The 22,513-nt window shown below is 49.0% G+C and overlaps 1 protein-coding gene across 9 annotated transcripts in view; it reads right to left on the bottom strand.

Moving 5' to 3' along the window:
- Positions 1 to 11,768, bottom strand: part of PAX5 (paired box 5) — a 147,941-nt gene extending 136,173 nt beyond the window's left edge. For 8 of the 9 annotated variants that reach the window (XM_004677507.2, XM_004677508.2, XM_004677510.2 and 5 more), the window contains exon 1: positions 11,642 to 11,692. In XM_004677507.2, coding sequence (XP_004677564.1) covers positions 11,642 to 11,687 — 46 coding nt within the window. In that variant the 5' untranslated portion in view covers positions 11,688 to 11,692. Of the gene's footprint in view, positions 1 to 11,641 lie in introns of all 9 variants that reach the window. The other variant, XM_004677506.2, reaches the window with a different exon arrangement.
- Between the last annotated feature and the right edge of the window lie 10,745 nt (positions 11,769 to 22,513).

Raw genomic sequence — 22,513 nt, 5'->3', positions numbered from 1 at the left:
GTACTAGCCAGGTTCACGAACATCTGAAATAGGGGTGGAGGTGTGTGTAAATACCCATAACATAATCTTTTTTCCTAAAAAATCTGCCAGGAAATTCACTGAAGTATCCCATAAGAATCTGAATTGAACATTTCCTAAAATTTCCAACCTCAGGCTTTATTTCCAGGGAAAACACAATTTTGTAGATAACTGCAAAATTAGTTTTAGTTTTAACTGAACTTCTCTTGGTTTTCAAAATGAATGAATTAATCTAAAATTATTCTAAAAGACTCTAGACACAAGAAAAAGGAAATTTATTCTGTACAGTATTTTGCAGCTAGCAATATAAATGTATAGTTAACCTAAAATAGAAAGACTGCATCCACCTGTGGTCAAGTATCTTAAAGAAGTCTTTGTTCTGGGGTTGGAAGCACCTACTAAAAAAAGGTTGAGCAGATCTTTCAAGCAAAACCTGAATTTAAGAAGTAAGTTCAAAATGGTACCAATTCATCTGAATGGATAAAAAAGGAAGCTAAAAGCACTCAGCACACTTTTGAGGTAACCCATCAGCTCAGGCATTGCGGCCCATTTGCAATAGCCTGTTCCCTAATACTAATGGGGATGGAAACCACTAGGTTTCCATCCAAAACCCAGTGGCAACCTTCAAAAGATTTAAATTCTAAGATTAACCCTACAAGACATTTGTGAGCAGTGGGGGGCCACAGGTATCATGGGGAAAACTGCACAGATCAGACCCTCTAGGTGGCAATAGGTCTCCAAACCTACTCTTGACCACAAAGGTTGAGCTACCAATGCTCTTCCAGGGTCCAGTTCACATGTCCATGGTTGAAACCAGGCCCAGAAAGACCTGGGAGCCCCCTACTTCCCTCATCTTGAAAATCTCCCCAAACTCACTTGACTCTGCCTCAATTATTGTCCTAACCAATAGAGCACTTCAAGGCTGGCAGGGTAGTGATTTGCAAGTGTGGTCAGAGAAGGCAACTGAGATTGGAAAGAAGTAAAAGTGCCCGAGAGAGGGGACACAGGATAGAAGCAAAGAGGCATGAGGGAAGGTTGTGGCATGCACAGACTAAATGAGACAGACAGCAAGGAGAGCATGGAAGGGAAGCCATTTAAGAAGACAGAGTAGGACAAAAAAGGAAAGGATCAGCCACAACAGGCCTAGAAGGAAGGAAGGGAGGGATTGAGGGAGTCTGGAGAGAGGGAAGAATGGAAGGCGAGTAGCAAGTTCTGTGAAAGAGAAGAAAAAATGGAGGAAGTGAATTAACAGGGCATCTGGGAGACAGGGAACTTGTACAGAGTGGGATCTTTGTTTTCTGGGATTGTAGCTCCAGCCCTGCAGATCCCTTGAGAACCCCAGTTCTACCCTCTACTTCCTGTGCACTCCAGTTGGGTGAGGATTTATACCAAAGAGGATGTGGAGAGGATAATACACTCAGTTACACTTTACAGGGGTAAGTAGAATTTACTGAGGCTGATATAGAGACTGATGCAAACAAATCAAGGCAAAAACCAGGAAACAGACACAGATGCAAGGGAAACACAGCCCTACTCCCAGAGGGCAAACAATACAGAGTTTGGAGGTGGAGGAGAAAGAAGGTTGAATTGGAGATGCCCTGGTGCCTTTGTGGCCCATGTCTAGGAGTCAGCCTCCACAGATGCTCCTCAGCTAGTAGAGGAGATGTTGCCCACCAGGGCATAAGGTAGTAGGGAGAAGGTCTCTGTTGACAGCCCAGATTGAACTTCAGAACCCTGGTTATTGAAATTCTTCTTAGTGGTAGCAGAGACAACAGACGAAGAAACACACAGATGTGCAAACAGGAACACAAGGGAAGGGCAGGGATGAAACCTCGTCAATGGACTCTCTAACCAACAGATAGGTGCTGACACACAAGTACAGTCTAGCCGTGGATACAGAAGCACTTAAACCAGGCAGAAAGAGAGGGCCTTGCACAGATGTGTACCATCCAGACAGTCCACCGCCCTCTCATAGACCCTCTTTCTCCACTTCCATGAATCCTGGAAGATCCCAGAACCGAATCCAGCTTTGCTTGTATGAACTTGCGTTCAGTCTGTTTGTCTCTCTAATTTCAATATCATACTCTGTAAAATGGGTGTAACTCAGCGGTCTGGATGTCACTCTGATATAAAAGTGTTTTATAACTGGTAACATACCTGAGGATAGAAACATCTGGGAGGGGAGAGGTCATTGTCCTGATGAAAAAGAAAAGCTTGGAATAAGGGGTGGGGACAGGGGACCTCAGAAAACCATTTCTTTGTAGTACCAGAACCTGCCCCCATACCGCCTCTACTCTAAGGTTCTCCCATAGTAATAGGGAGAGGAGTAGGAGAGAAGGGAACAACTGGGGAAGGGAAGAAACTGATCTGGACCAGGAAGGAAAATGAAGAGGTCAGTGGGACTTGCTCTGAGCCCCTACTACTTTAGGGGTCTCTCAGGATCTACTGTACTTCCCCCAATTTCCAGTAAATTGGGACCCCTGAGGGGGCCTATGTTGTGCAAGCAAATAGCTTTCAGTGTCAGAGCCAAGGGCACTTCCAGAGAAGCCAGTACTAGGCTGGCTGGGACCCAGCCCCCACAGTGCTGCCAGGGAGATTGAAATGAGGGGAGGGAGTACTTCTTGAGGAGGGGCAGATGAAGGCCAGGACAAGGAGGGACAGAGACACAGGCGTTAACAGTAGCTAAACAGCACCTGAAAAAACCTGCTTTATGCTGGCACACAGCTTGGAGACCACGGAGTCTGAAGCCATCTTCCCAAGGGCCAGAGGCACAACCTCTGGGTCTCTGGACTCTGCACAGAAGGCAGTAAAGGTCTCTGGATTCCTGCCTGCGAGGAAAGATGTGCAGGGGGCAGTCCTCCCTATTTTGTTCCCCTATTGCTCCTTGGCGGTGCCTGCCCACCTCTCAGAGTATTGACCCAACTCATTTGTTTCATGGCTCACTCTGCAGAATCAGAGTCTCCCCTAAAACCGGCTCAAGTCTGCACAGAAGGCTGCTGAGAGTGCTGGGGTCACCGTGGACTGGAAATCGGTTTGGCATAGGCCCCAAATGGCCAGGAATCGTTTTTTTTTTTTTGTTTTTTTTTTGTTTTTTTTTTTTTTTTTTTGGCTTGCAGCAGAGCAAACGGCTTCTCTGCACAATTCTCCCTACTTCTTGGGTGGATTACCTCGGGAAATTGACACAAAGAGACACTGACCTGCCCACAGTCAGCCCAGCTGCCTAGATCAGCTTTTCCCTGACTACCAGGTCACTTGGCCATCCGGGACAGAAGCAGACAAATTTGCCAGAGGAAGCTCGCCTTCTCTCCAGCCGGGTCTCTGCTGCCTTTGTTAAATGGGGGGATGCAGCCAGACATACAAGGTCCCCAGCTATCTGAGGATAACTCGACTTGGCGAGGGATCCCAGCCAGGGAGCAACTCCCTGACCCACAGCCAGAGGGGATGGAGCTGGACAACCGGCTGCCTGCCTCCTCGCTCCACCCTAGTTCTACAGCCCGAAAAAGGAAAACATGATTTGTTTCACTCGGAATTTCCTTAAAATCTCAGAACCTAATCCAACAGCAAGAGAAGCGCAGCATTCATCTTACAGGAGGCTGTGTAAATGGGTAAAGTAACAGAGATTCAGGCAGGTCAAGCAGCTGGGTCAGCCTTCCTAGCACCTAAAATAACCCTTCCCGTCTCCTACACACCGCTGTGTCTTTCAAAAGGCAAGGGAGCTTGTATGGTAGCTGACTTCTTGATTTTTCTTCCTTCCTTCCTTCCTTCCTTTCTTTGCTTTTCTTTCTTTTCTTTTCTTTTCTTCTTCTTCTTCTTCTTCTTTTTTTTTTTTGAGGAGCGAAGCCATCATGAGGCCAGCTCCTGCAGAGAAGGACTAAATAGGGTCTTTTAAGGGTCTCAGAGTGAGGTGGCTGGCTTCTAGACAGAAGCTCAGCCAAGGGATTGTTACTTCGTTGATTTTTCAAATTCCCCTCCTCAACTCCAGGACACTTTTGGAGCTCTGGATCTGGTGTCCCCCCTTTAGCCCTCAACCTCTTCCTCCACACATAGTAAGTACACAGACACGGGTGGAGGCCCTACTTTCCCCCGAAGCCCGAATCTTGATCAGCCCCATAGCTGGAAAAGGCGCTATCTGGGTTGGGGTGTGGGACTCTTCTCTGAGACTCAGACTGACCTCTCCCTACAACTTCGTGTTCTCAAACTGGACTGGCCTCCAGCTACTCGGTGTCCAAACCAGGATTCTCCCGGCACGCTGAGATTTTGCTGCCACATTCCCGAAAGGTTGCAGCTCGCTGCCTATACTAAGCGTTGCTGGAGGCGGGATTCCCGGTGCCAGGTGCTCAGACCCGGGTGATCAAGTGCGTTGTTCCAAATCCCCTGCCTGGAGCCCTACACTTTGCAAAGTTGGCTGCGCGGCTACTAAGGTCCTGGGTCCTCCCGGCCTTAATTAATACCTGCCCCGAGGTCCGGCACCCCCAACCCCGTCCCGGCTGGAGAGTGAGAGAAGCGAGCTCGCCGCCTACTTACTATGCATGGATGCAAACGGGTCGTGCTTACAGTGTATTTCCATCGGGGCGCTCCAGACTGCAGGCCGGCCCACGCCGCCTCCGCCTCCCGGCGCCAAGGGGCTGCCCAGCACCGCTAGGGAACCGCGCCGCCAGGCCGGGCACCGAGAAGCTGGGCTCAGAAAACACTGCGGAAGCTTCGGGCCTCTCAGAGTCTCCCTCCTAGAGATCGCCGAGAGCTGCCTCTAGAGGCGGGAAATGGAGCTTGTGCAGTCTGGCTGGGAGCGGACGTACAACTCCTGGTCGCTCCGGGCTGGTTCAGGCGGCGGCTCCGGACCTGGCCCTGAATAGGAGTAGCTGCGGCCAAGGCTCCCGCAGCTTCGGGGGCATAGCGAAAGGGCCCGTCTCCGGGACGGCTAGAAGCCCCCGGACTCCAGATAGGAGAGGTTTTGAGAAGGCTGGTAGGACACACGGCCCTTGGCTTCCTTCACTCAGGGGGCTGGAGGCCCAGGGCTGGCAGGCAGGATCCACAGCCTCGCTTCTTCTGGAGTCTCTCCTCGACCTCTTAGTCTCCACCGTATCCTTTCTCTCTCTGCTTTTCTCAGTCTCTGAGGATCGGACTTGCCCCCTCAGCCTCTATCCACCGACTATCCGACGACTCGGACTAAGTTGCAAAGAACTTCCTCTCTGTGCGTCGGGGCCCGAGCGGGTTCCGAGACGTTTCCGCCACTGATGTTAAGGCCGACTCCTGAGTCCCGGGAGCTTTCACACCCCGGGACCCGCAGATTTCAAAGTTCCAGCAGCCCCAGCTGCTCCCCCATTGCTGGACAAGGAACGGGGACAACAGCGACGGTCTCCTTCTTGCTTAACTATCTGCCTTAAGCCCACCAACTCTTCGACACCCTCCTCCCCCTGTTCTCTCTTAGGGATCTAGTTCAGTTGCCTCTTCCGGGACGGCCGCCGCGCCTGCTCCAGACGTGGAGCAAGAGACAGAGATAGTGGATGGTCCCCTCCACCAAGGCCGCTGGGACTGCTGGTGCTGAGATAAAGCCTCTGCCGGCTTTGACTGCCCGCGCTGTCGCTGCTTCCGCCGCGGGCGCTAGCCCTTCGCCTGCTCGGCGCGCACAGTGCGCCACCGCGCCGCCCCGGAGCCGCTTTCAGGACCCGCTGCGTGTGGACAGCGCCGCCCGGGGCTCAGCCTCCCTCCGGGCGGGGGCGGGGGCGGGGCGGGGGCTAAACTGCCAATCACGATTCATGAAGCCAATCAGGAAGATAGTAGCGGGCTCTGGCCCGAGACACCGCCCTATTGGCTAAGCAATCGGCGGGCTCCGCCTGATTAGCCGGTACCTGGGCAATGGGAGAGAATAGGGGGCGGAGCCCAGGCGGCGGCGCCACGTTCATTGACAAACGCGCGGGGCAAAGGCCTAGTGGAGCGCATATGGGGGTGGGGAAGGGACTCCACACAGTGTCTGGAGAGTCCCGCAGCAGGTCCGCAGAGAACCTGGCCTCCACGCCAGCGGCCTGAGGGACTGAGGACCGCAGGGGCCGGGAGTTGGACGAGGAGAGGAGGAGGGACCGGAGAGAGGAAGGGCAAGGGTGGGGAAAGGAGTCTCCAGAAACACACACACAAACCAATGTTGGAGGAAGACAAGGAACGCTGTACAGATCCAGCTTTCAATCCAAGCACATCAGACTTACTGTGTACTGGTAGTGCGTGCGCACATCTGTCCGTTTTGACGTCAGTTTCTTAGTCTATAAAATGGGCAGTGTTGGCTTATCCAGTCTTTAACGAAGTCTTCCCAGGGAATTATTTCCTAATTTTAACAAGCACCTACTAAGCCGCTTCCACCTCCTCATCTACCCCCTCCCTTTAATCGAAAGGACCCCAATTCTAAGCTAACCAAAGGGAGGGTTGTTGAAAGGGAATGCATTTCACACTCTTTTGAAGTTGCTAACCAGGTGTTCCTGGGGGGAGAACATCTGCCCAAGCACTGAGTCCAGGACTTATCTTTTCAACCTTAGACCAGAGGCTGCCAGATGTTCTGGGGGCTGGTGTTGCACACAGTTGAATGCTTACATTCGCAGTGGCAATTCTGCACCCAGCACAAGGCATCTAGAGAACTGAATGAGCCCAGTAGTGCCCAGTGCTAATAAGGGTCCATGGAACTGACAAATTGGCAGATGGGCTCTACTTGCAAAGTATGAGAAAAGCCCTGTCAAGGGTGCTACAAGACTGCTTTCAGTTATCTGAAAACCCAACCTTCTCTTTCCCAGGAATATTCTTAAGGTTTTTAAGGCAAAATGGTTGCATCCAGGGTCTTTGATCAGAAAGCCTCAGTTTCTCAAGAGTGTGAGGCCCTGGGACCACCATCAAAGGAACTAGACCTGAAAAAGAAGTGGAAACTCTTCTATACTCAGGGGGCAATAGTTCTGTGAGCATCTATGTGTACCAGGGTTCATTTTGGGCAAAGACCTGAAGACTCCCCTGTCCCAGTAGCTGATGGGAGTGGTCCCGAGACCCATCATTTCAAATTCATTAGCAACAATCCTCTAATACTAAAGATAATCCAAAAGCAAGGGCTCTGAGGTGTCTGCTCCAGTCCTGGGCTTGTAAGGAGAGAGCACCTCCATTCTTATAAAGACAGAGCACCTCACACTTCTACTCTGGGTAGGCCTCTCGGTCCACCTTCTGTCTCTGACCTAGACTCAGCTGTCCCTGATCAGTAAATAGGTTTCCGGTGTTGACGCCCCACCCCACCCCTGTTCAGGGCACAGCTGCAGAAAACGACCACAGGCAGGCCTCTGGAGGCTGCAGTGTGCACTGGGGTGGGGTGGCTGTGTTATTTCTCCTTTGTCTGGAACCCTGCCCATCTGGATCCTTGCTCCTCCTCCCACCACTATCCCTGTGGAACAGGGGTATAGAAATAATGGAGAGGAACTGGGATGAGATAGGTTTCTTGAGTTCCTCCACCCCTCATGTCGTGAATTGTAAGTGACCAGTATCCAAACTGGTGAACCTGCTTTCTGATCCTGGCAGAGACAGAGACAAAGCCAATGACACCTCTCCCCTCAGCCCTCTCTCTGAATTCAGCCCTAGAAACAAGGGCTTTGAGGGTATGCTTTCCTCATTTTAAAATATATTGCAGGACCAAAGACCAAGGTGAGGTGAGACTCCTCCAAGGCCAAATCATAAGCAGGACTGAGGAAAGGTGGACTACCGTGGACTACAGAGAAACTCTTTCTCTGAAGGAGCTCCCCAGAGCCATTCTCAGGATGGCAGGGCGGTTTTGTTTTGTTTTGCTTTGTTTTGTTTTTCTGGAAGGAGGACACTAAGCTAGTGCCTATGCACAAAACTATTTTCCTGTGTAGTTTGAACAGAACCCTCAGAATACTGCTGAAGTGGGAAGGAACTGAAGATATTACCCAAACAGCTCAGATTCATATTTCACACAGAACAAGATTGTTGCAGGCCAGTTTTGAAATGCCAAATCCCTTGCTTCTGCAGCACCCCACAAAGCACAAAAGGCTGAGGGAGTTTCCCTCTGGAGTGGAGATTATTCACTACAGTCGGTAGATTCCAAAGCAAGCCAGTCTCTGGGAACTTCCAAGGCTAAGAGGCGAACATCAGACCTGATGTTCTGGCCACCTAACCCAGGCTCACAAGCCATCAAAAAGTGGTCCTGCAAAGTTAGGGTAGCCCAAGATTATATATACAGTGATTTCAGTGATGAAACTGTGTTTTTCTGTGCATCAATTTTGCCTCCACCAGCTCAAGAACCCTTGAGTGTGAATCCAGGAGAGAAACACTAGCAGGGATGTTCTCCATGCCCTGCACCAAATGTCCTCAGGCTTTGCCCTGCACAACAATGGCATAGTTGCCTTCCCCCCTAACAATAGAACTTTGCCCCCCTCCTCAGTGCTAGGTACTGGAGAAAGAAAACTATGCAGGAAGAAACTCCATTTATGTAAATCGAATTGACTTTGAAAGTTTTTCCATTTTAAAAAGGAAGTCCATTGGAAATAATGTCTGAAAAACCAAGATACCAGGGAACTTGCACCTTAGTCTTCAGCCACAAACCCAGCTTCAAGAGGAACACTCTCCCTCCCTACCTCCCCATTCCCTTCTAGCCAGTGGTCTGAAAGCCCTGCAACATCAGCGGGACTGAAGGTGCTCCAGTGCTCTGTGGGCCTAGAGTCTATGAAGACAACCCAACTCTATCCCATTTCTCTGCTTTTGCTTGGGTTAAAACAAGACTTTCAGGGTTCAGATCGGTTGCTCTGTTGGGGTGGGCAAGGGGTTGGGGTGCCAGTGATGACACTGACGCCCCTGTACTAACCTGGTTGTTCTTTCTAACTCCCATTTTAAAAGAATCAAAGAGAGAAAGCAACCAACCAGATCAGATCAGATTCCTGAGAGATCAGGGGAGTCTGGGAGATCATATTCCTGAGCCTCCATCATGCCATCTGCTCTCCCTGGCCCAGATCTGTCTGTAAGAGTATCTGAAGTAGGTGGATTAAAGAAGAGTTTGACCTCTTTTTTTTTCCCCCAAGAAATTTGTAACTGTCTTTGTCTAGGTTTGTTCTCATTACCAGGGCACCCACAGACCAGGGACTCTGGAACTACCTTTCTCTCTCCCAAGGCTCAGGCAGGCAGCTCCCTCTCTTAGGACTTAGTTTTCCATGTGTAAAAGGAGGCCTCCCAAGGTTCTGAGAGATGAAGATCTACAGACTGCAAGTACTGTTATCATTCAACCCAGAGTCATCCCAGAGCGGGGGGACTGGATGCCAGTGTCCATTCAGAAAGTGTCCATCCTATCCAGCTCTCCGTGGCCTTGCAACTCCATAACTCCCAGGCATCTAACTGACCGATAAGATTTTTTTCTCCAAATGGCTCTATCTCTTCTCCCAGCAAAAATGAGAGATCTCAGGGAGAGAAATCACCTTTAATTGTACTCCCTCCATAAGTCATGCCTCATGCTCTCAGACAAGCTTCTGACCCTCTCTGGATCTCAAGTTTTCCTTTTTGCTACCATAACAAAGACATTAGAAAAGAGGACTCTTAAGAAGTTGTCTGCTTAGAGCTGACCTTACCAATCTTGGGCTTAGAGCTAGAAGGATTTATACTCTTCACATTGTAAATGGTTGGGGAAACTGAGGTGAAGAGACAGACTGGAATATAATTCTAAGGGAAGTTAAAGAGGGCATAGGTAACCATTAAAAGACTCAACGTTAGGGAAGAAATCTCCTAAACTGGACCTTCAATATTTCCCCACTTTAGTCATCTTCTCAGTCCTCTCCTTTTCCCCAGTCAGGTCCCAGTTCAGTGCAGACTGCCAGAAATGCAGTATCCTGGGAGATGTCCTTTTCCAGGCAGGTGGCCCTTAACTCAACTCCTAGGTGAGGAAGGGGCGTGGCTCTCCAGACTTTAAAACTCTGAGCAGCCTAACCCACGCCCCCCCCCCAGCTAGGCCTGTCTAGAGGAGAAATGAAATGCTTTATTGATTAAATGATTATTCAGGCGATTGAACTAATCAAAGAGCCCATCGACTGCCATGAATTACATTCTTTGTAGACAACTTGTCGTCAGAGGCAGCCAGGCCAGTGTTCCAGACCCTCTCCTGAACCCTCAGACTTCTGACCCAATTCCAATGTATATACAGCTCCTAGTCTCTAGGCACAGGCATTTTTAGAAGTTTCACCTGCTAAGGGAAAGTGGGGAACAGTAGAGGGGGTTTCCAGATTTCCTCTCCCCGTACTCCTCCTCTTCAATTCTCCCTGTCTCTTAGATAGTTGACTTTGCTTCTTCAGTCATTATTTTGGAAACACCATCTCTGCTAGGAGTTGTACAGGTTTTGGAATATAAGTTAACCCCTCTGTATTTGGAGTGGGGATGGGGAAAGTGTTGCTTTTGCCTAGGGCAGAAGACTGCTTACATGACAGTTAGCACAGGTGGCCTAGCAAATAAGAGACTCTCTACCAGCTTTTACCTCAGGGCAGACAGAGGCCTCCTGCAGCCTGCCACCTCCTCTCAAACATAAACACACCCAGCTACCCACTGCCTGGGCCTGTGGGAAGCACACCAGGCTCTGTGCCAGGAAGATCTGTGTGCCTATGGACTCCAGAGCCATATGCCCAAGCTAGGGACATGCGTGCCCACCCACTTGTGCTCTCCTCCACTGGAGCATCTCCCACAAGATAAAACCTGAGCATCCTACATGCACGCACACACACACACACACACACACACACACACACACACACACCAGAATCAGAAGCTTGTCTAGCTGAAAGCAAAGATAGGCTGGGGGCCCTAGAAAATGTGATGGCTAGCCTACAGACTGCCTGCTCTCACCTGTCAAGAGTGCATGCCACAGCAGAACCTTTAGTCAAATGGCAAGCTCAACAGTGCCCACAGAATGAAGCAGACACACCAAACACCCACACCGAGGGGATGAGGGGATGCATACCCTGAACTCCTGCCTCCACTCTTGGGTATCCCTGAAGAATAGGGCCTGAGCTTGACTGTTAACAGGTTTTAGCACAACAGACATCAGCACCACCTCCCTGACCATCTCTATCTATGCCCAAAGGCAAGCACTTTTGTATACACCGTAACAGCTTTTGAGGACCAAAAATGAAGGGGTCAGTGTAACCATCTGTTTCCAAAATCACTTAGGCTATGACTGCTGAACAGAAGACCACACATTCTGGATATTCAAAAGGACAGTACCCAGGAACACGCATACACGAATATAAAGACACACACACACACATAAGCTCTTGGACAGGCACTAAGACATTTGAAAATACATATACAAGGCACAAACTCATTGTTATTCAGGTAAATGCTGAGGCCCAATGTAAACAGCAGACCCAAACAAACTTTCAGTCACCCGCATAAACTTAGAAAAATAGAGTGAAACACAAACTTCAGATAGCTAGACTGATGTGAAGTGAGTAAACTGTTTAATGGAAAGACACAATAACGCACCGCAGACAGACGCACAGTCAATCCCTGAGAAAATACAGCGCACCCCCTCCCCCAGAGCCGACTCGCGTGAGGACCAGCTCACGGCTGGGTCCCTGAGTTAGCACGCCTGGAGCGGGTATCGCTGTCCTACCTGTCCTGCCGGTTCGAGGAGTCGGGTAATTTTTCTCTAAATCCATTTTGATTTTTCAGAACTTGATGGAATGGACAGGGAAAAAAAGTTTCCACTTTTTTGTGTTTCCTTTTTTTTTTTTTTTTTTTTTTTTGGTGCCAGAGGCCGCTCACAGGTCGGAATAATTCAAGCCTTCCGCTCCCCCGCCGAGCTGGGGTAGCTGATCACTGAGCTGAAACTAAACGTTTTAGGTGGAAAAAAAGCGACCGAAGGCACCGTGAAATGATTAAGGAACTAAAGAGCTTCTCGCCATGTGAGATCATGTCCTGTTCTCGCCAACATCACAAGATGTCCCCAGACGCGCCGCGCCCCCAGCGTGCCGCCCCGCGCTACGGGCCTAGCTGGGAAAGGGTGTCTGCGCGGTGCAGCGTGTTGCTCAGTTGGCCAGACGGGGCGGGCCGGGCCGGGCCGGGCCGGGTCTAGTAGGGCTGGAGCAGCGCGGGAGGCCGGGAGAGCAGCAGTGCAGCCGCCGCGCCGCCCTGGACTTTTATAGGGAGTTGGGGGGAGGGAAGGAAGGCTTCGACCGAGCTCCGCGTTAGCCCGCGCGCCTACGGGAACCGGCCGACGGAAGACGAGCCAGAAGTCCTGCACTCTGCAAATCCCTGTGCCTTGGTGTTCTGGCGCTCTGTGCGGGGCGCCCGACAGGTGACGCCTCTAGCCGCAAACACCGCCGACTAGGTGGGTGCAGGCCGGGATTTTGTTTTTAAAGAAATAAACCATTTTGCCAAGCCTGTGCTTTTGAAGGGACTGTAAAGGCAAGCAGTTTTGTTAGGCACGGAGGAGCAGTCCAGTTGCCTAAGATTCACCTCTAGGGCGGCGCCCGCTGCAGAGCTACAGCCGCCTTACCCTTCCACACCAAGCTGCAGTCCTAAAATTACTGCTAGGTCCCTGACTTTGGGGGCAGTGCCAGAACTCGAAAGTCCCCATGTCCCATTCGGCCTTTTGGTACCAGTGCTCCCCCCCAAAACAGATCTCATTCAGGCCCGTAGTAAAGAGATTAAGCTGTGAAAAGCTGGAGATAAAGGTCTGGGCCTCCACTTTCAAGCAGCGGGGCAGAAAAGAACCACCTTAGGATGTCCCAGAGATTGGCAAGAGTCCCGGACACCTTACCACGACCCATAAGTGGAATCTTTTAGCCCTCAAACCCTGAGACGTTGCTTGGCCTCGGAGCCCCAGGACTTGATTCTGGAGGAGAAATAAGCCCGAGAGAGACCGGGCAGAGGTGTGACACGTCCAGCCCTCTCTTCAGCCCAGACTCAAGACTTGCCTCCCTCCCCCCACCATGCCCCCTCCTCCCCATTCCTGAGTCCAGCTGCTTGGCCAGGCTGCGGGAAACCCTTGAGGCCCCGCAGCGGAGTGGTCGTAGGGAGAAGGTTCTCCAGGGCGGGGGAGCGCTCCACAGGAGCACTCTTGGCCGGCCGGACAATGGCAGTTTCAAAAAGTGAATCGCCCTCCGCAAAAGTGTTGTTTGTTTTTTGGAAGGGGTGGTCACGAGGCTGGGACGGAACTTAGCGGGAAGAGCCCAGAACTCAAGGAAAGGCGGGGGTGGGTTGGGGAGCGCAGCGGGAACCGGACAACGCTTATCCGCTGAGCCGATTTTGCCACAATCGGAAACGTGGCTGTGGCTTCTCCGGCGGCCCCCCCCGCCCCCCCACCAAGTAGTCTGTTCAGTCCCCCTGCACCGCCTCTTTTCTGCAGCCTTCAGGTCTGGGTCTCCGGCCGGGCGTTCTGATTTTTGGCCGTCTCTGAGCGCCCGACTATGGCGTTGCGGGGCCTCAGCCCTGGCTTCCCGCCCTCCCGCCTAGCCCGCGCGGGTAGGCTGCGCCGCGGAGCAGCGGCCTGTCGGCGCCGTGAGATCAAAAGCCCTCTCGGAACTGACATTTCACCCCAGGCTGGGGGCGGGAGTTGTTGGGTTGTTTGCTTGGATTTTTTTTTTTTTTTCAGTTTCCCCGTTTAGAGGGTTTGTTTTTTGTTTTCTGTGAGTTCTCATTATCTATGAAATGGTCTTTTGTTTCGGGTGTTTTGCGTGTTGTTTTTTCGTGGATTTCATTTTAGCGGATTTTGCTCAGTGAGTCTTGGGATTTTTTGGGGGGATGGGTTTTAGCATGTGTGTTGTGACTTTGTGTGATTTGTGGACTTTGTCCTTGTACGTTGGCTTTTTCTTGTGTGTCGCTTGGAAGCCTGTTCCCTATGCGCGGTGTTTTGAAGTCATGTTAGTGGGTGTCGTTTGTGTTTTGCCTTAGGTGAATTGTGCGTGGATGTGCGTTTTTTCTTTTCGATTTTGATCTTGTTTTTATGAGTCTTGAGTTTGTATGCAGATTGGATTTCTCGTTTCCTGTGTTGGTTTTAGTTTTTGTGTTTGTGCCAGGCTTTTGTGCGCGGTGTGGGGCTTTTGGATTCGGGAGGGGCACCGGCCCCTACTCGGTTCCCACCCGTAGCCAGGAAGAGCGGAGGATTAGGCCAAGCATCACGACCGGTGGGTTCGTCAGGTTCGGAAATACCTGACCCTGGCGTAGCGGGGTCGTACTCTGAACGCTCCAAACCGTGGTGAAACAAACGCGCGTTCCCGAGGGGGCGCCCGCCCCAGTCATAACCCGGCGAGCCCATAGTGTCTGGGTCAGAATGCACAGACAACCCCCCCCCCTCGAGAGGCACCCTGGCCTCAGCGCGGTTCCCTAGTTGCGTCGACGCCCTCCTTGCGCTGGGGCAGCGTGCTTCCGACCTCTCCGACTTCCGAAACGTTGGACCGAGGGGTCGCTTCCCGCCGCTGAGCAGGTGGCAAACCTTTTCGGAGGACGCGGAATTGACACTGCGGGTTTAAGAGATGCTGGGCAAGGGGGGCTGGGCCGCATGGAGTGTAGGCGCAAATCGGCTTAGGGACCCCGGCTTAGGGATCCCTCGTCTGACTTGTCCGCAGCCCTAGAATCCCAGAAACTCGGCTCCGCTGAGCTTTCGGTTTGAAGAGCTGCCACCATAGATAGATCTTAAGTCTACACTCTAGCGATAGGCATACACAGCTAGAGAGCGAGCAGGCGCATTGGTAGCAGCGGCCTGCTTGGCGGAACCAGAGGGGCACCATCTCAAGGGGAAGCCAAACTGGAGTGACCGGAAATGTTCCAAGGAAAGAATAAGGCTTTCTTTCCGTTCACGTTGTCGGAACTTCTCCAAGCTCGATACCCCTGGATTTCTTTAATGCTACTTCAGGGAGGAAAAGAGGGAATTTTAGAACGACTGAAAGACTCGCTTACTAAATCGGCAAGGAAACGCGGGGAGAATCTATAGAGAAATGTGGCCAGGGAGCGACGAGACTATGGGGAAAGCAGATTGGAGGCCCAGGAAAGGGACTAGTGCGGATCCTACTGGGCCCATTCGCGCTCTGACTGTTGATAAAAGGGAGAAAGCAGAAATCGAGAACAGAGATTGACAGAAGAGGCTGCCGAAGAGGCTAGCCCTGGCACGGCCGCAAGCTTTGCCTCCAGCCAAGACACAGCAGTTTAGGGAGACGGAGGTCGACGTCGGGAGGCGAAGAGCCTAGCGTCGGCCTCTTCTTGTTCAGGAAACACCCAAGAACTCCAGGGCTTTTGACGCTGGGACTGGGACTCGCTTTCTGTCCGGCGCCTCCCAATACTACCAGCCCGAGATCCAGCCAAGGTTGGGCCGCAGTTGTCCGCCTCTGGGCCTGCCTGTGTGCGAAACCTGAGAAAACCTGCCAAAAAACCACTCTAGCCTTGCGGCTGTGGGCAGAAGCCCGCGTGGTGGAGGGTGGGGGCCAACGTCCAGCAAGAAGCGAGGAGGCCCCGCCCTAAAGCTGGGGCCCACTTCTGGGAGCCGCCGAAGTCACAGCTGGACTCGCAGGATTTGGGGTTCGCGCAGCACGTGTCACCGCACCTTTGGCAGGCGGCGTCCCTAATACCCAGCCCCGCCCCGCTTGGTTTGCTTGTCCTGGGTGGTGTCAGGATTGAGAGTGGACGCCGAGTGTCGGCGAGTAGGTCCCTCGCGAAATTAGTTTGGGGCTTCCCTAGGGGCGGCACCCGGGTGGATGGTGGCGCCTCTCCACTGGCAACTCCCGGGGCGCAGAGGGCGAAAAAGCGCGCAACGAAATCTTCTTTCGGCGGCAGGTTTTCAAACCGCCCCCATGGCGGAAAGGGGCTGAGGGTTGGCTTATGTCAAGTCACCCATTTTTGCTGCCAGGGGGATCCTGTAAGCCTAAAAGCCTTCGAGCTTTTGATGCTGGTTCGCTGAGGCACCATGTGCTAACGGCTCGCCACCCAGAAATACTCGGGGAGCGCAGGAAAATAAGATGGGACGGTGTTTGGGGGACCTGGTGATCATGGTGGGTTATTGCTATTGTTGTTTTACTTTACTGCCTTTCTTATTTTAATTAAAAGTGTTATTGAGAGATGCCTGAAAGAGCGCAGACCTGAGTCGTTTGGATGGGTTCATTTCAACTCAAATTCAGTAATTCAATTCAGTTCCACGACTGGTTTCCAGCGTACAGGTACACAGGGCAGACATCAAGTGTATGCCATATACATATGCACAGAGGTGCCATTAGAAAGCAACTCTTAGAGAATTTTGAGATAAAATTTCACTCTTCCGATGTTCATCCCAAATATATGAATATGGAAAACAAGCAGTCAGTTGTATATAAAATTTGCAAAGGTACCGCAGCAATCCACTATTACCTAGGAATCCAAAACACAGCATTGAAAAGATTTACGGACACTCTGATTGTTTCACATTGAAAACGAGTGTAATCCAGCTTATTTCTCTTCACCCTTCTTTATAAATTTAACAAATCCACAGTTTGTAAGTAACAAAATCCTAGTAGCTAAAGAAAAGTTTATATAGGATCTTTCTTCTGTCAATATTTATATGAAGAAATGTTAGCTCTCCCCTCCCCTTTTTCTACTGATATTTCTCCACATAATGTGAGCTTTAAATATTCATGCTGTGAACCAGACTTACATTTATTTAATATATTTTAAACTAATAACATTTTAATGTGATATAATTTGATTCCATGAAGTGGTGGAACATAAAGGAACCTACTTCACAAGTGATTTTGAGTGAGTGCACAGGTTAAACGATTCTTTTAGTTTTGGGATGCAGATCAGAATGTTAAACAGAAGTGCAGCGTGCCTGTAAGTAGGCCCTTCAATGTTCTCGCTTACTCCACTCTCCATTTTTCTGTAATAAGTTCAGAGCAATGGCACAGGATCACAGCAGGGTTGGGGCACTTTCCCTGGATCCTGTAACGTGACCTTGCAAATCACCAAGCGAATACCTCAGGCTCATAGCAAGTTGTAGGCTGATTTTTTTTTTCTTTTGAGGGAAAAACTTTTAAGGAGAAAAGGGAGCTGCAGGATATAAAGCCTGGATTTGAGAACATGCCTGAAATATGTGCTCTAAAAATCTTCCCGATTTGCTGGTTATCTGCATTTAGCAACTTGACCAGTTATTTATTGGTGGCTTCCTCTAGGATTCAGTCCAGAGCAAAATAGAGAAGAGGAGCTGGGCTTGGATCCAAGGGGTCTTGGAGGTGAGCCCTGTAATCTGCCCCAGTGTCTGGCAATCACCAGAGATACTCCCCAAAGTATTTAACTTCTGCATTACTTCATAATGGAGGTGGGGGCCAGATCTTCAGACACTGAATGCCAAATCAACTAAAAATTGTCTACAGAAGAAAGATGAAAGCTGTCCCCTAATTTAGTTTCAGTCAGATGAGAATCAAGTCAGTATGAGGCATTTTTGAGCACAGGACAAGAAAATCATTTACCCTGTTTGTCTGATGACCCTGTATTCTCCATATAAACACATAAATACATGTCTGCTAACATCTAAGGAGACCCTAGCAACCCACTATTACTAGGAGTCTGAAATGGGGCATTGAAAAGGCTTGAGGTCTTGGAGCAAAATATTCATAAATCCATACTAAAAGAATCATACTAAATTATTCATGCTAAACTTCCAATGAAAGCTATTTTTAGGACACATTGGCAGTTTTCTTGAGAGATCTTTATATGTTCTCCTAGGAAAACAATCGAGGAGTATCAGCTGTTATGTACACACACACATATACATACACACACAATGTGCATGTGTAGGGTTCTGTGCATAGGCAGGTTGAGTTCACAGATAAGCTTGTTAGAAACAAATTCTTACAAACAAGGTGTAAAATGAAAACAGTTTGGTGAATTGAAAGAGTGTTTTTTTTTTTTTCCCTAGTCTGGTACAGCAGTTGGTGTCTCATTTCTCATGCAATTTGCCCTTAGACTCTTGTATCCCATGAAGTGACAAAAGAGAATTAGGCGGGGATGAAAACCTGCCAGTGTCTGCAGGCGGTGCCTCAAAGCACTCTTTTGGACACACGTTCCTGGTGGTTGGGAGTTTGCTGCCTCTAAATCAGCCCTGACCTTTTGTCTTTTGACCTCTGATGCATGAAATTAGGTAGCAAAAGAAAATGGGAAGAAAAGGATACAAAAACATGGAAAAACAGCCTTCTTCAACAATAGTCATTGTATCAGATCATAGCGGAGCTGCCCTGCACAGGCCGAAGTGCTGGTTCATAAGGTTTGGGGCTTCCTGGCATCCTGGTTCTCCTTTGTGGGCATTCTGCATTTGTTGTGGGAGGGATTAAGCAGTCTTTTTAATTAAGCTCAGAGCTAGGTTTTGTCCCAACTCCTTTCACCAAAACCCGTTTGGCTTGGTTCCTCCATTTCCTCTGTCCCAGGCACTCTATGTCCTCAGGTGCCTGAGTTGCACCAGCCAGGCAGTTTGGAAGGCCCAGAAGAAGGCTCGACCCCTAAAATCGTTCTGGCCACCCAGGAGGAAGTTATTTACTAGAAAGGGGGAAGGGGAGGAGGAGCAGGGTACTTCCCAGTGCAGGACCTCAAAGTCCAAGTGGAGAGCCTTCCACTCTTTCTCCAGACACAGTGGGGGAATTTCATGCTTGAAAGCCCTGGGGTTCCCTGCCCCATTAGCCTCATGGGCCAGTCCAGTCCCAGGAGGACAAGAATATTTACAGAGACTTGAGCTGCTACCTAGCAGCCATTAGCCGTCCCTGGCACCCTAGAAAGAAAGGGGTGCACAGCCCTATGTCAGGTGCCAGGGTATAATGTCACTCCAGGAATCTGGGCTCTGACTGAAGGGGAGACTACTTAGACAATAAGAATTTCAGTAGGGTACAAGCAGAAGAAACTGTGAGAAGATGGAGCAGGGTGCTCAAGAAAGATTCTGGAAAGAAGGAAGTGGGGAGACCTCTCCTGAAGAGCAACCTAGGTGAGTGTTGAAAGAAGAGTCATACTTTTCTAGATAAATAAGGAAATTTAAAAAATGGTTAATATTCCCAATTTGCAGGTAAGGCAATGATGTCAACCAAAATGCTATGGAAAGGGCTATTTAAGGGCTTGGGGAGTGGTAGCTGTGGCAAGTGCTTCTCAGGGAAGGAACTCACAGTGCTTTGCATAGGTGGGCAAAGGAAGGAGTCTACAAGGGGGGTAAACCCCTGCCTCACTTCTCTTAGAATTGCTAGAGCAGTAACTGCAGCCATTGCCCCATTACCAGATGGAGGGAGTGATCCCCAAGTGTCAAAGAGAAGGGTCTTGCAGAAGAGGAAAACAAAAGAAAGTTCATTTCTATCAGTTGTCTACCTTCTTTCTGCCTTAGGGAGTTTTCAATATTCATGAAAATTCTCAGCATGGAACAACAACAAAAAACTACCACCTGGGATGCTTCTCAGGTATATTAGTAAATCCTCCCAGGCTATTTATTGCTGGAGACCACCATTCACTGCTCAGGGCACACAGTCCTGAGCGCTCTCTCTCTTGTTTCTCTGTGTGTTAGGAGTAGGATATTTGTGTCTGGTCCTCACCACCCTTGCTCATCTATGCACTCCTGTAGGCAGGGTTCCACGTCTGAGACCCTAGTTCTTCCTGGAACTGGTCATTCTGTTCCCCTATAATGAGTAGCTTCTGAACTTTGGTGTGAGAAGAATCACACCCAGGTCCCCAGGATGAGCTTGATTTGGTGGCCCCCATACCACCTGGAACCCAAATATTTAATAACTTCACCAGGTGAATCAGATGCAGAAAAGAGATGAACCATCCACTGAGAAACAAACACTGGCTTTAAAACTTCTCTAAGACAAGCACTAAATGCTGTGATTCGCTCAATCCTATCCCCTTACTAACACTGTACCTGTCCAGCAACCTAGGTGAGCTGGAGCTTTTCAGGGTGGCAGTACCCAATCGCCAGGACTGAAAACCCTGTTTGCAAACCATTTCCATTGTACCCCAACTTGACCAAAGAAACGCTATTTCTTCTCACAGTTCTTATTCAGTTCTATTCAGAAAAGAGAGCCTAGTGGTTAGTCCTGGAGAGACATGAGAATTCTCCTGCTCTTGAGTTGCTCACAGTTAGAGAGATGAGACTATAATACAAGGCCAGGCTGGCCATTAAATGTAACAAGGAAATTAGAAGGAGTCCTTTCCTGCTAAGAGGAAATGAGGGTTTTTTGAAGGGAGGTGGTATTTTACTTAGGTCTAGCAGGAAAATGTGGGGAGAAGGATGCTACATGCCAAAGGTTTGGTAAGTTGTGTAAGTCCTTTGTGGATCTTGGATATGAACCCTTGTGTCAGATGTACAATGTACAAATGTTTTTCCCATGAAGCAGGGTATCCTTGTGTTTAATGACAGTTTTGACATTTTCAGTTTGATGTAATCCCATTTTTATTTGTGCTTCTATTTCCCTTGTTATTGTCAATTTTCCAAAGATATCCTTGAAGCTAATGTGTCAGAATGGTCTGCCTATTTTCTTTTATGTATCTTATCATTTCAGACCATGTATTTATTCTATTTTGAGTTAATTTCTGTGTGGTATGTGATTCTAGTCTAGCTTCATTCTTTTGCATGACTGTCCAGCAATAAGCAGAAGAGCTAAGTAGAGACTTTTCCAAAGAAGACATGTAGACAGCTAACTGGCACATGAAAAAAATGCTCATCATCACTTATCATCAGAGAAATGCAAATCAAAACCACAATGAGATACCTATGAGACCTATGAGAATGACCAAGGAGATACAAGAATTGCTTCAGAGAAATCATAAAATTTGGATTACCTACCCTTTCTACCCTTTACTCCCTGTTGGCAACCATGGAGCATATAAACTTTCTTCTGAGCATTGCAAAACACATTTTCTTGTTGAGTCCCTCTAAATAAGTGGAAGTCACTGCCACCTGCTTTTGTGTCTGTATCATGCCTATAGTTACTCAAGGGAGCAGAATGGGGTCCCCCAATTCTGCTAATACTTCTGTCACTACTGTAGCAATGTCCACTTGTCTTAAAAGAGCATGTGAAGCTCTTGCTTTCCCACATCCTAGGTTTGTGACTTTACCTCTCTGCTCCCTCACCCTTGATATGATATGCTAATCTGTAACAAGAATAATTGCCACCCACTCAACCTACTCCCAGGACTGTTGTGGGGAACAAATGATGCAATAGCTCATGAAGTAACTGAAGTAGGATGAGTTCAGGTTCCCCAATACTGTTTAAAGTTCCCCAATACTGTTTTGATTGACCATATATATTTCTTCTCCTTCTTTGGTAGAGTAGCCAATGGTCACACATTTGACAGGAGATATATGAGTGAAGGTTTGTAGAGGTAGCAGCTCATAGTACTCGTGTTGGAAGCTGTGTGGTTCTTTTCAAAGTGTCCTCTGCCAGCACTGCAAGAAAGAAAGCAAAGAACAAGAAATTCAAGTCAAGCACATCTATGAGCCACGGGTTAACAACTATCATGATACTGCTGTTAAACTTCTACAAAGACATTGTTGTATCTAGAATTGTTGAGAAAAAACACAGGTTGGCAGAGCTGAAATGGGAAGAAAACCTCAGAGCCTACAGGGAAAATAAAAAGACATACTTGCAATCAACAGTGCATTCTGAAGTACACGTGTGCACCCTCCTCCCCTACCACCCCCCCACACACAACCTGCACATACTATATGTTGTGGAAAGAATTTCACTTTATGGGAAAGAAGATTTAGAAAATACAGATCATGTGATCTGTTTGATTCTGCAGCACCTAATTTGTCTACTGTGATTGCTCATATGAAGAAATCTAGAATAGGTCAGAGCCTCTACTCTAAGATGGTACAACCAATGGTTTATCAATTAATATATTATTAATTATAAATAATAATAAGTCAGTAAATATTTCACTAATACCACAGAGACTTGGGGTAATAGACCTTATTAAATTGAAGCCCTCCACAGATGGTGAGCTCACCAGCCCTTAGCATTGACGAACACTGAGCTCATCTCAGCTTCCATGTGGCTTCTGTCCACTGGTCCTACTTCTAGATTTTTGTGGTGGTGGTGGCGAGAGGGGTGGTCATTGTCCTTCCTTGAGAAGGAACAAACAAGATGGCACAGTGAAGGTTCCTATGCAAATATCTGTTCAGCCAGAGTGGGAGGAGTTTCAACATCTTCCCTTTGTCACAGGATGAATCATCTCAGCTGGAAGGGATAGTCCTGGAGGAAACACATTTAGGAGTAAAGTAAGAGCAGGAATATGGGGCTGAGATTCCCTTGTGCACAAAATTTCTGGAACCCACATGGACTACAGATGCCCACATAAATCTGTCCTTGAAGGGACATTGCTACCAGCACCACTATGAACCATCATCCAATAGACGGTGCTGGGAGACCATTGAGTCTCCTTGTCCCACTTGCTAGATGGAGACAATAAGAGGTCAGAGAAGAAAATTGCCAAAGAGAGTAAAGCCAGTTAGTGGGAAGGGTGGAACTGAAGAGACTAAGGGCCTTTCTGG

This window comes from Condylura cristata, unplaced genomic scaffold, assembly GCF_000260355.1.
Source record: "Condylura cristata isolate star-nosed mole 26May11 unplaced genomic scaffold, ConCri1.0 scaffold00006, whole genome shotgun sequence".
In the NCBI taxonomy this organism is placed as follows: Eukaryota; Metazoa; Chordata; class Mammalia; order Eulipotyphla; family Talpidae; genus Condylura; species Condylura cristata.
The sequence above is the reverse complement of the archived record's forward strand: the minus strand, read 5'-3'. Positions and strand labels throughout refer to the sequence as shown.